Genomic DNA, 13333 nt, shown 5'->3' with positions numbered 1-13333 from the left:
AAACCTGTTTTTGAAGCTTATTGCTGCTATTTTTGCTTCTTTTGTCTAACTGTTACAACTTACCCCAGCATGTTACAACCTATGGTTGTAATATGGTGCAATGTCCAAATGGTTACTGATATGCCAAGTACATTAAAGTGTTTACTTGGCTCAGCATTGTACACATTTCTCAATATTTTAGTAATCTTAGGATGGTATGATGACTTTCTAGGCTTTCAGTTAAAAAATCTGAAAATCTTTGCAATAAACTCTGTGGATTAAGCAGTTTGCAGAATGGATAAATGGATGGAACAACAAACTATACTACTTCATAGAAGCTATAGAACATAAAGAACTATAGAACATTTCAAAAGAAACAATTAGAACCAAAGTTGCTACATTTCATATATTTATTATAATGTTACCTAAGAAACCTAAGTTTCCATAGGCCTACAGTAGTTTTAAGACTTTTAGGACCAAATGTCATTACAAGTATTTCATTTAAACTGCAATTTTGCCTTCAACATCTCAAGTCTCTGTGAAATTAAGCAAATCAAGGCATGTGTGGTGGTCCGTAAAGCAACAGGCAAGATGTTTGAAGATCGTTTGATCAAATGACAATGTGAATTGTGCAATGTTCAAAAAGTTCCCTAATAAAATCCTATGTCCAAATATAGCAATATAAAGGAATTGGCCCCATAATTGCTGGCCAGGAAACTAGAAAACTCACAATAATTCCGATTGCACGTGAAAGGAGCAATACTAAATGCAATACTAATATCTTCCCGCTCAATTAAAAATAAATACAAATTGCTAGAATACTTTTATGTGAGTTTAAACTATTTTGAACTTTTTTTAAAATGTCTAAAGGTTTTTAAATCCTATTAATTTCCTTAATGAGGAAAAATGACTGTGTGTAGGCTACCTTTAAGAAAGAGTTACCTCTACCGTGTGGACTACAGATTTGTGCACAAATCACAAACAGCTATTGTTCTCTTCTCTCTGTCACCGTCAAAATGTTATCTATCTTTCTTCGTATTGGTTGTAAACTTTCCATTGCCAAAGTACACACTGATATCACCTATACACTCGAGATTAGGCTAATACGCACACGCCTTTTAATGTAGCGCTTCACACATTTCTCACACACTCAAAGGTCGGAGGGTCCGTTTCAGCTTCTGAAGGCAGAATGAAGGTTTGCTTTACGCTGTGCCTGAGCTTGTGCGTGTATTTACGCGAAGCTCTGGCGGAAAGCGATTCCAACTCAATCCTCGAGGACAACGATGTTCTAGTGCTGACAGAAGGCAATTTCGAACGAGCTCTTAAACAACACAACCAGCTATTGGTGCACTTCTGTGAGTATCTTCTTGCATGTGTTTTTATGGCTTTCCTGTCGTAAATCCGTGAGGTGACAAATCTAGGGTTGCCACCCGTCCCTTAAAATACGGAATCGTCCCGTATTTACAAGTAAGATGATGCGTCCCGTATCAAATCAATAAGGGACGCGATTTGTCCCGTATTTTACATTAGGCCCACATATAGTTGAATAAAAACATAAGGATTTTGCAGTATGGATAATACTAATAGCAAATATAAAGAAATCAATTTCTTAGTAGAGAAGCTCATTGCGTGATTGCATTTTAGCGTCTTTGTTTCTATAGCGACTGAGTCTCGTGAACATGCGCTGTAAACCTGCACGCTTTTTAACCCCTCGTGCGCTGTTCGGGTCTTTTCGACCCCAAATGACGTTTGCTGAAATAAATAAAACATTATATTTGTCCAAATGATGTGAGACTTTGCACGGTTGACAACACTTTCTACATCTACAAAAAAATTAAATAAATTTGAATAATATCTGTTTTTTATGTTAGTGTGGGGGGAAAAAGTCACACTTGTGTTGTTTCAACAAAATGTCATTTTGAAACATAATAGTTTTTTTTTTTAGGATTTATAGTTTTAGGAGGATTTATTATATTTTTTTACTTTAGGCTATATAAATAAATATTTTTTAAACAAAAACAGTAAAAAAAAAAAAGTTAAATTCACTTTATAAAAGACCCACATTTCTAACGTTCATGGATATGGATAATTTGACATGGTTTAGTGTAAGATTTTTGCCCATCTTTTTGGAAAATGCTGTTTTAAAAGTAAAGAAATTATCACTTTAGTAGATGGCTGCAGAGCTACACCATTTGCTATTTGACTAAAATACATATTTTCAATAGCTTTTAGTTGGATTCATATCTACATATTATGAAATCACAATTATAACAATAAAAATTACGTTGTCAAAGTTGAGCATTGGGGGGGGGGGGGGGGGGGTGAATGGGTGTCCCTTATTTTGCCACACTGAAGGTGGCAACCCTAGACAAATCAATAGACCAACGCGAAGTAAAAACATTAAGAGTAGGCCTGCTACCTTTTATTTTCTCCATTTTTTTTCCTCGTTGATACTCCTCGAGTTGTTTCCCTGAGATTTTAACAAGCTATATCAAATACTTTTAAAATTAACCCACTCCTGATGATTAATGATGTTCTGCTTGAATCTCTGGTTATTGGAAAGTTTCTGGTTCGATCTCCACAAGAAATGAACAATGAGCTATCACCACTGTGCTTTGAGCTATAGTCACTTAACCTGTGGAGAATTATGTTGTTTTTGGATGAAAACAGTTGCTGAATTACTATATTTACTTACTAATGAAGACACATAAGTGTATAAAGACAGAAGCAAACTAGAAAGCAAATTAAGAGTCTAGAGTCGGCACATCTGGGACCACAATAAAATGCCCCTATAAAACATTCTGTGGTGAATATTTGAAACAAGGAGTAAACTGTTGCAGCTTTTTCTCGTACCTGCTGTAGATGCACCTCTCTCTGGCCAGTCCCTTGGCTCTATCCTGGAGTTTAGAGAAGCAGCCGTTGCGCTGAAGGAAGCCAAGTCTGATGTGAGGCTGGGAGGAGTGGATGTGAAAAAAGAAAAAGGTCTTTTTGCATCCCTTAACGTCACAACAATACCATCAATCCGGCTTTACCTGTCTGGAGACAAGAACAACCCAGTGTACTGTCCTGGTAATGTTAAAATATATATTTTCTTATGTTAACAGACATGTTAGACAAAATAATAATACAAATCTTTCATTATTTAATCACTTTCAAAACTTGAATATGGGGATACCGGTACATCCCTTTTAGTGTCAATGTTTGTTGTTTGACTCCACCCCCAGATCTTAAGAACTCCGCCTCCATCCTGACATGGCTTAAAAGAAGAAAGGGTCCGAGTGCTGAAATCATTAGTAATCTCACACAACTTGAAAAGTTCATAGGTGAAGATTGGCTTGTGGTGCTTGGATTATTTAAGGTAATGTGGGAATTTATTTGAGTGAATCTGTCATTATCCCCAGATATTCTTAGTAAAAAAAAAAAAAAATGATTCATTTAAATAACCTGTCAGAAGTGTTCAAATAAGTCATTATATATGCATTTGTCATAAAAATATATATATTAGTTAAATGTTTTGCCAATTTTATCAAATTATTTTAAAGAATTAGTCCAAATGAAGGATTCATTCATGAATCAGCCATAACTAAAGATGTTTTAAAGCATTAGCACTTTGTTTTGTGAGTTCAAATGAAGGACTAATAACTCATAAAGAGTTATGAGTTATGAGTAACTCATGAATTATTTATGAGTTACTGAGTTATCAGTAAGTTTTACTGTATTGTTGCATTAGCCACTGTTTTAACTATGTTCGCCTGTGTTTTATACATTACAGGGTCTTGAAGAAGACATAGTGAAAGTGTTTTATGAAACAGCCAATGACATCGCTGACCTGCCCTTTGGAGTAACAGGACATGATGAAATCTTCAGCAAGTATGAGATCAGCGGAGACACTGTTCTCCTCATCAGAAGGGTGAGAATCTGTCAGAGCTCACATGGACAGGGCAAGTTCGAATCTGACTTGTAACATTTCCCCCAAACCATTTCCTAAATGTCTACCAAAAAACAGCATGCTTTCTTTTTTTCATATGAATTGTCTCATCCATGCATATCATTTTCTTTAGTCTAAACCTGACAAGCAATTTGAGGTGGGAAGCAGCACATTGAAGAAAGATCTCGTTCATTTTATCAGACTTTATGAGATGGAACTTGTGACCGAGTACAACGGAGTGGTAACTTTATATATATGTATTTTAATAAATCGGCATTGTGACATATAATAGATGTATAAAAATAATTATGTTTTAATGATATAAATATAAATGCCTTTTTGGGTTCCTCCCAGACAGCATCTAAGATCCTGAACTCAGTGGTGCTAAACCATTTGCTTCTGTTTATTAATAAGACTGAGGATGGATTTGAAAAGTTATACCATGCTTTTAAAACCACTGCGGAAAAACTCAGAGGGAAGGTCAGTGTATACCAATTGGCTTGTATTTACACATAAACAACATATATCCAGTACTGGACAACTGCAAAATAAAACAAAATAAAAATAAATCCATAGAAATACTTTAGATTATTATTACGAAATTGGCTGAAGTCTTTCTGTTGTCTGGTTGCTTTTGTATTGCAGTAACGTTGCACACTTTAAAACTCTATCCTCAGGTTATGTTTGTAATGATTGACGTGAGTGAGCCACGGAATGGCCGTATTATGGAGTATTTCCGTGTGAGGTCAGAAGAAGCGCCTCAGGTCCGCATGGTCAATTTATCAGACAACGTTCAATACCAACTGCCATCTGATCAGTTTGATGCACACACTCTTTTAGAGTTCTGTCTGAGTTACCTGGGCGGGAAAGCTAAGGTGAGTATTCAGAGGTAAATGAAAGAAGTGGATTTTTTACAGCATGGTAATTTAAATCAATTTAATTATATTAAATACAAATGTTCTAGGGTACAAATGTAAATTTACTAATATTGTTTATATTAAATAAATATGAAATATATTTATATACTATATTTTATATATTTATTACGTTTAATATATGTATATAATAGGGCTGTATACTCAACCTGTATTAAATAGGGCTGTTAATGCGTTAACGCATGGGATTAATTGAAAATGCTTAACGCGTTAAACAAGATAAATTATGTAGACCTATGCTTAATTGCACGATAAGTATGTGAATAATCTCACAAAGGGGTTTGATTAATCGCAATTATACATTTTCATCTATTGACAGCCCTAGTATATAATTATGATGGTGTTATTCAGTTTTGAAATAGCTGTAATATAAAATGTATAGAGCTCAAGCAATCTGTCTAATTTTTGTTATAGCCTAAGCTGCAGAGTGAGCCAATTCCTGAAAACTGGGACACACAGCCAGTGAAAGAGCTCGTTGGGATGAACTTTGAAAAAGTGGCCTTCAACCATAACAGAAATGTCATTGTCTTGTTCTGTAGGTACCTGAGATGTTACAATTGTGAACCTCTCCAACTTGATATCATAAGTCCATGCAGGGCCTAAAACTAACTTTATGCCACACCTGCCAATGGCCGGTGACTTAAGAAAAATGTATCGGCCAAAATGTATACAAGTTATTCAGTCAAGAGCAATGAGTGATTGTTCTTTGTCTTTTGTTGATTGATTAACATTAAAAACAGACGGCAGCAGGAATATTAGGATATTATTTACATACAATTTCGCTTTATGAGCTAATGCACAGATCCAATACACACGTGTTTTATTTCTCTACTGTTTATGTTCACTTAAGACATAACTGACTGTTTACAAGAATACTTGCTATTTGACCATTTTGTTTGAATATGTCTGCGGAAGTTCCCTTTCTGAACTTTTTTGAACAGGTACGAACTATTTAAATTGGCAAGGCTTAAAATTTCGTGATGATGCAACACTTTCCCGTCAACTGTCCCGATCATCGTTCACGTTTGTTCACGTTTATGTTCTTACAATTTTGCATTGTTAGAATTCATAAAAATGTTACAGGCCAACTGTTGATTGACACACAGTGTTAATTTTAGGCCCTGGGTCTATGCGTCTTCACTTATAGCTTGCAATTTTCTGTGGTATTTTTGTATTTTGTAAAGTTGTTTGTTGTATTAACCAAATATTTGTAGATGAAATGAGAGCAGTGGATCTCAACCTTTTTTACTTCAAGGCCCCCCCATTGTCCATAATAATATTTGAAGACCCTCCCCCCTTTTAAAATAGTTTTAGCTTACTTTAATGCTTTTTTTATTGTGTTTTAAATAATTTTTTATTGTATTTGAAATAATTTTAAGTCATCTTGAGGCCCCAGCCCCCAGGTTGAAAAGCACTGAATTAGAGAATGATTGTACATCTTGTATATTTCCAGAAACAGCATGATGAGTAAAAATGTTAAACAAGGATTTTGAACATGGGTACAATTTTTTGTATAATCACCTTTTTCAATAGATGCACATTGGAGTAGCGAAAGTCGTGCTCTGTTTCCATTGTGGGAGGAGCTTGCTGAACACTTTAGTGAACATGAAGATATTGTTGTTGCCAAGATTGACGTTACTTCCAATGATGTAAACCTTCATCTAGGAGAAAAGTACCCATCAATCAAATTATTTCCTGCCGTTTATGTAGAGAGGGTAAGCAGTCTCTTACAATTAACTGTTCTCGCATGCTCTACATAATATTTGATATCTTAATTCCATATTCAGGACAGCCATGTTGTTATGTTATTTTCTGTGCTAAATAAATGTGTTGTGCTTGTGATTTTATTGTATTATTTAGGAGTAGCTGTCCGTTATTTTATTGTATTATTTAGGAGTAGCTGTCCATGATTTAGCCTATCAATTTTTTGTAATAATCTAAAAACGAATATATTTGCCAGGTAGTACCATATTCTGGGAAAAGGAAGCTGAAGCCTATAGTAACATTTATGAAAAAAGAGATTGAAAAAGCCAAGAAGGAGAAAGCAAAGGTAAGATATTTCCTCACAATAATAGAAATTAATTGTTTATTGTGCCCACTCACCATGTTGTGCTTGTGTATATGCTGCAGGAGGAGGAACAGAGGAAGACATATCTGGATAATCAGAAGGCTGCAGTGAAAGAGGAACTGTAATTGCCAGAATTGTAATCGCTTATTCATTTGTTTGTAATTTAATTTTACATTTAAGTTAATGTGCTCTGCACATGGCTGATTAATCATCTTGAGTTTAACAAGTATTTTCAGTATATACAGCTACTTGCTTTCTTGAAAATAAGATGCCAAGGTTCTGCTGGTTACCCACTGATACTGTTTAAGATGTATCATAGGACAATTTACACATAACCTTCATTTCCAGTAGAGGGAGCCTGTTTCAAAGTGCTGCCTACTTACTAAACAGAGCACTGCAACCTCATAAGAACATTAAAAACAACTTTCATGTCTCTGAGACCTATATGTTGCCAAGAAAAATTCTGGTATAATGTAAGTAGATAAGGATCCTAGTCAAGGATTGTGAGTGGTCAATACAGCATTCAAGGCATGCAAAAAAAAAACAACAACATATATATATATATAACAACAGCAAGAGACCATAAGACTGGAAAGGATGATGATTTTGCTTAATAAAATGACATTTGAATGAAAATTGTGACTAATGTTTAGACACAGACTAATATTTAGATTAACAATGACTGATGGAACCACAAGAACATGCACAATCTAAACACAAGTTACTATCTTGAACTATGATGTCAAAGAGTGCAGACATGACACAATTAGCCTGTTTGACTTTTAAAAGACCTTCAAATATCTGTAATTAACAAAATATCTTATTTAAAGGTATAGCGGAGGATCTTTCCTAATTTTAGAAAAGACCTGCCCTCTCCAATTTTTAAAAAAAATGCACATGCGCAAAACTCTATTTGCTCCCGAGGGGGAACGCCTACTAGCAGTGATTTTAAATGTATTTCTCCAAATAGCATGACAAACTTTACCTGTCTAGTAGAATCTTCGCGACTGCGGCATCAGTGGGAAGCCTAACCTGTGCTTTTAGCGCACGCCAGAGTGTGAACGGCCTTACGTAAACATATCACCAGAATGATTGACACTTAGGTGGACCAATAGTATAGGCTACCCACCCGGAAAAAGAAAATCGCTATACCTTTAAGCAAATGTTTGCCATTTATATTTTGTCAAAATTCACATTACTCCATAGTCAACTACGTAGAAAGATCCTTTAGCCCCGGGTGCTGTAGTTACGTTATATACCAATAGTTATAAACTCAGCGATGAATATTTCCTGCAAAATCTGTTCAGAACTCCTACATTTTGGTCCTTGAACAACACTCCTGTCTGAAAATTTTATCCTAACCATATCCCTACCCCTAAACCTAACACTACCATTAAGTTATCCCTAAAATCAGAGTGAAATGATAGGGGAATAACACTGATGTAGAAGCACCTAACTCTGGTTGTAAGCCTAAACTTGACAAACTATAAACTTGTCGCTCAAATCTGAGTGGGTGATTGGAATGTTGATCCAGGAACATGTTGCGTAAAATCAGGTTCTGCGATATGTTACCCAGGCCAAAGAAATTGACTGCCTACAAATGACTCTCCACCCTGACAGAAGTTTTGTCCTCACCTCGGGAATGAATATCTTACAGTCATACTCAGGTTGGGATGTCAGTCTTAGATGCTGTAAGGCAGGAGGAACCTTTACCAAGTGCCAAGTAAATCGAAAGTTACAGACTCTGCGTGAGATAGATGATGTGACCTCTTAAAGAGATTAGGTTCAATAAACCCTAAGATCCTTTAATTGGGAAGATGCATATACATGTGTGGATCAGATACACATACTAATGCTTGTTGAGCACTTGGAACTACAGTAGTATAGAGAAGTCAAGAAAGATCTGTCTTTTCAATATTAAGTTACAATGTACACACAACACTAACCTTTATTAGAGACATGTATATAAGGACTATATATTTTTTTATGAGTTGGGTTTAACCAATGTGACAGACTGTTTGGTGAAAAAGAAGCTTTGTAAATCAAACTGTCTACTCTCATTTGCATTACTACCTTTACAATCCCCCAGTTTAGCAAGAGTGTATTGAATGTTTACATCTCGATACGTTATGCAACTCTGGCGTAGGTAGGCTTAACAAGTGCGGCTTAAAGGATTCACACATTGCCTTGGCCAAACCCCTTTCCCAACACCCTATAAATAAGCAAGCTATTCCTGCACGCTATCTCCGCAGTGGTTGTGTCTGAAGAAAAAAGTGGATGTTGGGGGCTCTGGAAACAACTGGTAGTCCTGATCATGCGAAAGACCACATCCCATTTCTGTCGCATTACACCTCAAAGACTGAATTCTTGTCCTACGTGCTGCTCTACCTGGTGAAGATGCCTTTCCCGCCTGTGACCAGACCTCGGAGTCTTCCCAGCACAGGCAAAGAAAAACTTTCAGGACCGTCGCCTGTCATTCCGATCAAGACTGTGGAGGAGAAAAGTTCTGTGAAGGAGCGGCTCAAGAAGTTGAGCAAGAAGGCCTCGCCGCACAAAAGCAAGTTGCCCACCAGTCGAGCCACTTCTGGCTTGAGGATGGAGGGTAAAAGCACCTGGATTACGACTCCGAGACCCACTGATCCTTCAAGTTCCTCAACCCCAACTTCTAAAAGTACTTCTGATATTAGTACATCTGCAACCAATTTGGCAACAACCTCCTCTAGCAAGAAGATGTTTCCTGCCAGTGTTTCAGCAACAAGCATCCCAACAGACTCGTGTAGTCCGCAGGCCTCCTCCGGATCAAGCCAGGGATTAAATAGCAAATCTAACTTTTCTCTCAACCTGACACCTGAGGCCACTTTGCTCCTGCAGAAACGTGGCCGTGAGAAGCTGCTCCGTGGCAACGCTGGCACCGTACCGGCACCGCACCAGAAAAGCCGTCTGCCTAAGTCGGGTTCTCGATCCAACATCCCACTGGTGAAGATCTCTCTTCTGAATGACCGCCACCGATATGATGACGTGGAATATGAGGAAGACAAAGAGCAGAGTGTGGATCAAAGCGTCCTACTAAAATGTTCTGAATGGTTGCAAGGGGTGGAGAACGCTGCCGGAGCAACAGTCCTGGGAGGAACGGACAAAATCAGCCAGAAGAGCATTTAACATATGAGATGCTTCATGTCCTATTACTTGTGCTATTGACTGTGACTTGAGAAACATTGCAGTTTTGAGTTGTGGTTGACCAATATGGGTCCTGATCCCAATGACTAAAGAGCTGGGTGCCTTATGGCTGGTACATGCAGAAGATTTTATTGCTTCGTTTAATGGCAGAAAATTAGATGTACATATAGTTGGAAAATGTATTTTACACAGCATCTCTAAAATGGAACATTTGATGTTTACATTCACACTGACGTTGAGACTTCAAACCTGACTTCTGGGAAACTAACACTTGTTAACTGTGCGTTCACACCGCCGGCGGCGAGAGCGTCAAAGTGGCCGGAAGCCATTCATTTTCAATGAGAGCCGACGGCGACCTCCGGCGAGGGCGGCGCGTCTTGGACGGCGAGAAGAGTTGAAATCAAGTCAACTTTATGGTAATAAGCTATGACGCGGTTCGGCGGCAACCAATCGGAATGTAGAAGTCCTCCGCCTGAGAGGATACTAGAGAACACAATCCTGTAAACTTTGGTACCGACCACATTAGTTCCTAAGCTAAATGGAGGAAAAGTTAATTATTTCTGTTGCAGGTTTCCCGTTATTGTACGACGTGTCCCTGTTTACATACAGGGACATTAATAAAAAGAACGACGAATGGAAAAAGGTGTCTGAAATTGTTGGTGTTTTGTTACTTTCCCATTTAAAATATTTTAATAGGTTAACTTATACCCTAAGTGTGGCCAGTATGCACAAAATAGGATACTGATTTATGAGTTCTTATTTACTTCGCGGCTCCTTTAAATAAAGTTTTAAAAAAATCACGCATTCTAAAATATACGTAAGAGCGCCAGAGAGTCCCCGAATCTCACGGCGTCGAGAGCGAATTTTGCCGCTCTCGCCGGCGGCGTTGTGAACGTACAGTGTATAGTAAGTGTTAATGCACACAGTAATTGGCTTATTTTGATTTATGATGATTCATGGGTTTAGCACTATTGTAGTACTGTAAGACTATGGAGACTTTACGGAGGGTTTTTTTCAAAATGCGTTCATAAAAAGACGTCGTCTATAAAGCACTGATCTAACTTGGAATAAAAGATGATCTTCATCATACCACACCTTATTGCTGTCTGTAAGAAGACATCAAGCCCAAACTCGCCACTCTAAGAACACGCATGAATCGCAGATATATTTGCTGTACTTTACTAAGTAGCCTAAAGAGCCAGGTTTAGACCGGCTTAGCAACAAACAACATTGCACACTCGTAACACTTCCTGATCTCATTAACAGACAGGTGCCTTCACTTTTAACCCAATAGCAAACATGGTAGAAGTAACCAATGGTTATGTTTCTGCTACTACATCAATCCCAAGTAGAAATGACAGGAAGAGGTACACCAACATTCACCCTGTTGGTTGCTTTAGATAATGTTTACCGGTACTAAAAAAAAAAACAGTAATATTGTGAAATATTACAATTTCAAATGTTTTATAATTGAATATATTTTAAAATGTAATTTATTCCTGTGATGGCAAAGCTGAATTTTCAGCATCAGTCCTCCAGTCTTCAGTCACATGATCCTTCAGAAATCATTTTAATATGCTGATTTGCTACTCAAGAAACATTTTGTATTATCGATTTCGAAAACAGGTGTACTGCTTTATATTTTTGTGGAAACCATGATACTTTTTTCCAGGATTCTTTGATGAACAGAAAGTTCAAAAGAACAGCATTTATTTGACAGGTTTTTTTGTAACACTGTCAAAGTCTTTACTGTCACTTTTGATCAATTTAATGCATCCTTGCTGAATAATAAAAAACAATCGTTCTCACCCCAAACTTTTGAACGAGAGTGTATGCTACAATCAAGAGTCAAAAGCATGACAACTGTTGTATTTAGTGTCAAACAAGTGTGGCTTAAGTGTTACAACAATAATTTAAAGAAATCAGAATGTAGCTTTTTGGCAAATACACTGACATTATGATCTTGGGGAAGATTTAAATAACATTTACAGATGTAATCAATTGACTATTATATAAAAAACTAAAACAAGTAGTCTCTTGATAAAATCACAACATTTATTCTAAAGTTTATTGTTCCTGGCAAAGACTAGGTAAAGCCAAAAGGGCATTGTTCAAAAGTTTTGCATGTGTTTTACATACATCCAATGAGCTAAACATCCCTCCCATTACAACTCGCGACGTATCTCGCGAGAGAATTTGAGTAACAAAGTAGTTTGAATGCTCCATAACCTCAATGCCAGGTGTTTGCATAAATCTCCTGCGTGTGCACTAGGAATTTACCAAAGGGACACAAACGGACACCGTCCTCTTCAATAGAACAAAACATTCAAACTCAATTTTCTGGAGGACTCCTGACAATCCTGTCACTTCACTTTTCAGCTACACAACTCTGAATTCATCACGGTAGGCTGAAATGATAGATTTTATGTACAATTATTTTATTATGAATTACAATAACTTAGCTATTATTTACAGGATTTTTAGCTTTGAGACTTTAACAAACATGACAGCTGTTTTTTCAGATGGATGAGCTGGATGAGGTTCAGCTGAAGAAACATGTGGACAGTCTGAAGCAGCAGCTAGAGTTTAAAAGAGATAAAACATCCGCCTCTCTTCCAGAGTGAGTATCTATCTATCTATCTATCTATGTATCTATCCTTAAAATGTTTTATTTGCATATTTAATATTCATATATAAATGCAATTGTTTAGCAATAAAAATGTGCTAAATATTTTTAAATGATCAAATATACTGTATATTACAGTTTGTGTGTGTATATATATATATATATATATATATATATATATATATATATATATATATATATATACACACACACATATTTTTGTGAAGTTCCAAGTTTAGTGTAGTAAATTAAGTAAATACTAGTGTGTATGGGCTGACAGAAGTGAGGAATTTAACAGCTTATAGATTTCTTTTTTGTTGTTGCTATTTTCTATCTTCCCTTTATCCATTTATTTTCAGGTTAACTAAATGGATGGAGGAGAAAATGAACGAGGATCCATTTCTGAATCCAGATTTACTGAAGGAGAACCCGTGGGTGGAGATAAGCAAATGTGTAATAATATAGAGCGGTCAATCATCACTATGGCAACAGGAGTGACTCCACCCATTATCATGGTTGCACTGCCTGACTTAGACTAGGATGGACAAAGATGCAAATGAATTGATTCTGAGTAACTCTGCTTTGTTGTTTGCTCTAATCAGGCCATGACATTATGAAAA

At 36.7% G+C, this 13333-nt stretch overlaps 2 protein-coding genes across 4 annotated transcripts; both read left to right on the top strand.

Moving 5' to 3' along the window:
- The first annotated feature begins 891 nt into the window (after positions 1 to 891).
- On the top strand, positions 892 to 7605 carry LOC307000075 (protein disulfide-isomerase). Of its 3 annotated transcripts, none has more exons than XM_079615324.1 (11): positions 935 to 1334; positions 2842 to 3048; positions 3204 to 3337; positions 3752 to 3889; positions 4041 to 4148; positions 4262 to 4387; positions 4585 to 4782; positions 5257 to 5377; positions 6376 to 6557; positions 6803 to 6892; positions 6973 to 7605. In XM_079615324.1, the coding sequence occupies exons 1-11, from the start codon at positions 1169 to 1171 to the stop codon at positions 7033 to 7035; spliced, it is 1533 nt and encodes a 510-aa protein (XP_079471450.1). In that variant the 5' UTR covers positions 935 to 1168; the 3' UTR covers positions 7036 to 7605. The 3 variants fall into 3 exon arrangements, 1 of the variants encoding a protein (XP_079471450.1); XR_013797972.1 differs by having other exon boundaries at positions 1033 to 1334; positions 6807 to 6892; positions 6973 to 7107; XR_013797973.1 differs by lacking the exons at positions 6803 to 6892; positions 6973 to 7605 and having other exon boundaries at positions 892 to 1334; positions 5257 to 6035; positions 6098 to 6414.
- Positions 7606 to 9106: 1501 nt separating this feature from the next.
- Positions 9107 to 11893, top strand: LOC307001140 (uncharacterized protein). Its single transcript, XM_079617324.1, has one exon. It carries the CDS (start codon positions 9188 to 9190, stop codon positions 10067 to 10069), a length of 882 nt encoding a protein of 293 aa, XP_079473450.1. The 5' UTR covers positions 9107 to 9187; the 3' UTR covers positions 10070 to 11893.
- Positions 11894 to 13333: the final 1440 nt, after the last annotated feature.

Source organism: Phoxinus phoxinus, assembly GCF_949152265.1.
Source record: "Phoxinus phoxinus genome assembly, chromosome: 6".
Classification (NCBI taxonomy): Eukaryota; Metazoa; Chordata; class Actinopteri; order Cypriniformes; family Leuciscidae; genus Phoxinus; species Phoxinus phoxinus.
This window is presented reverse-complemented; position numbering and strand designations above follow the sequence as displayed.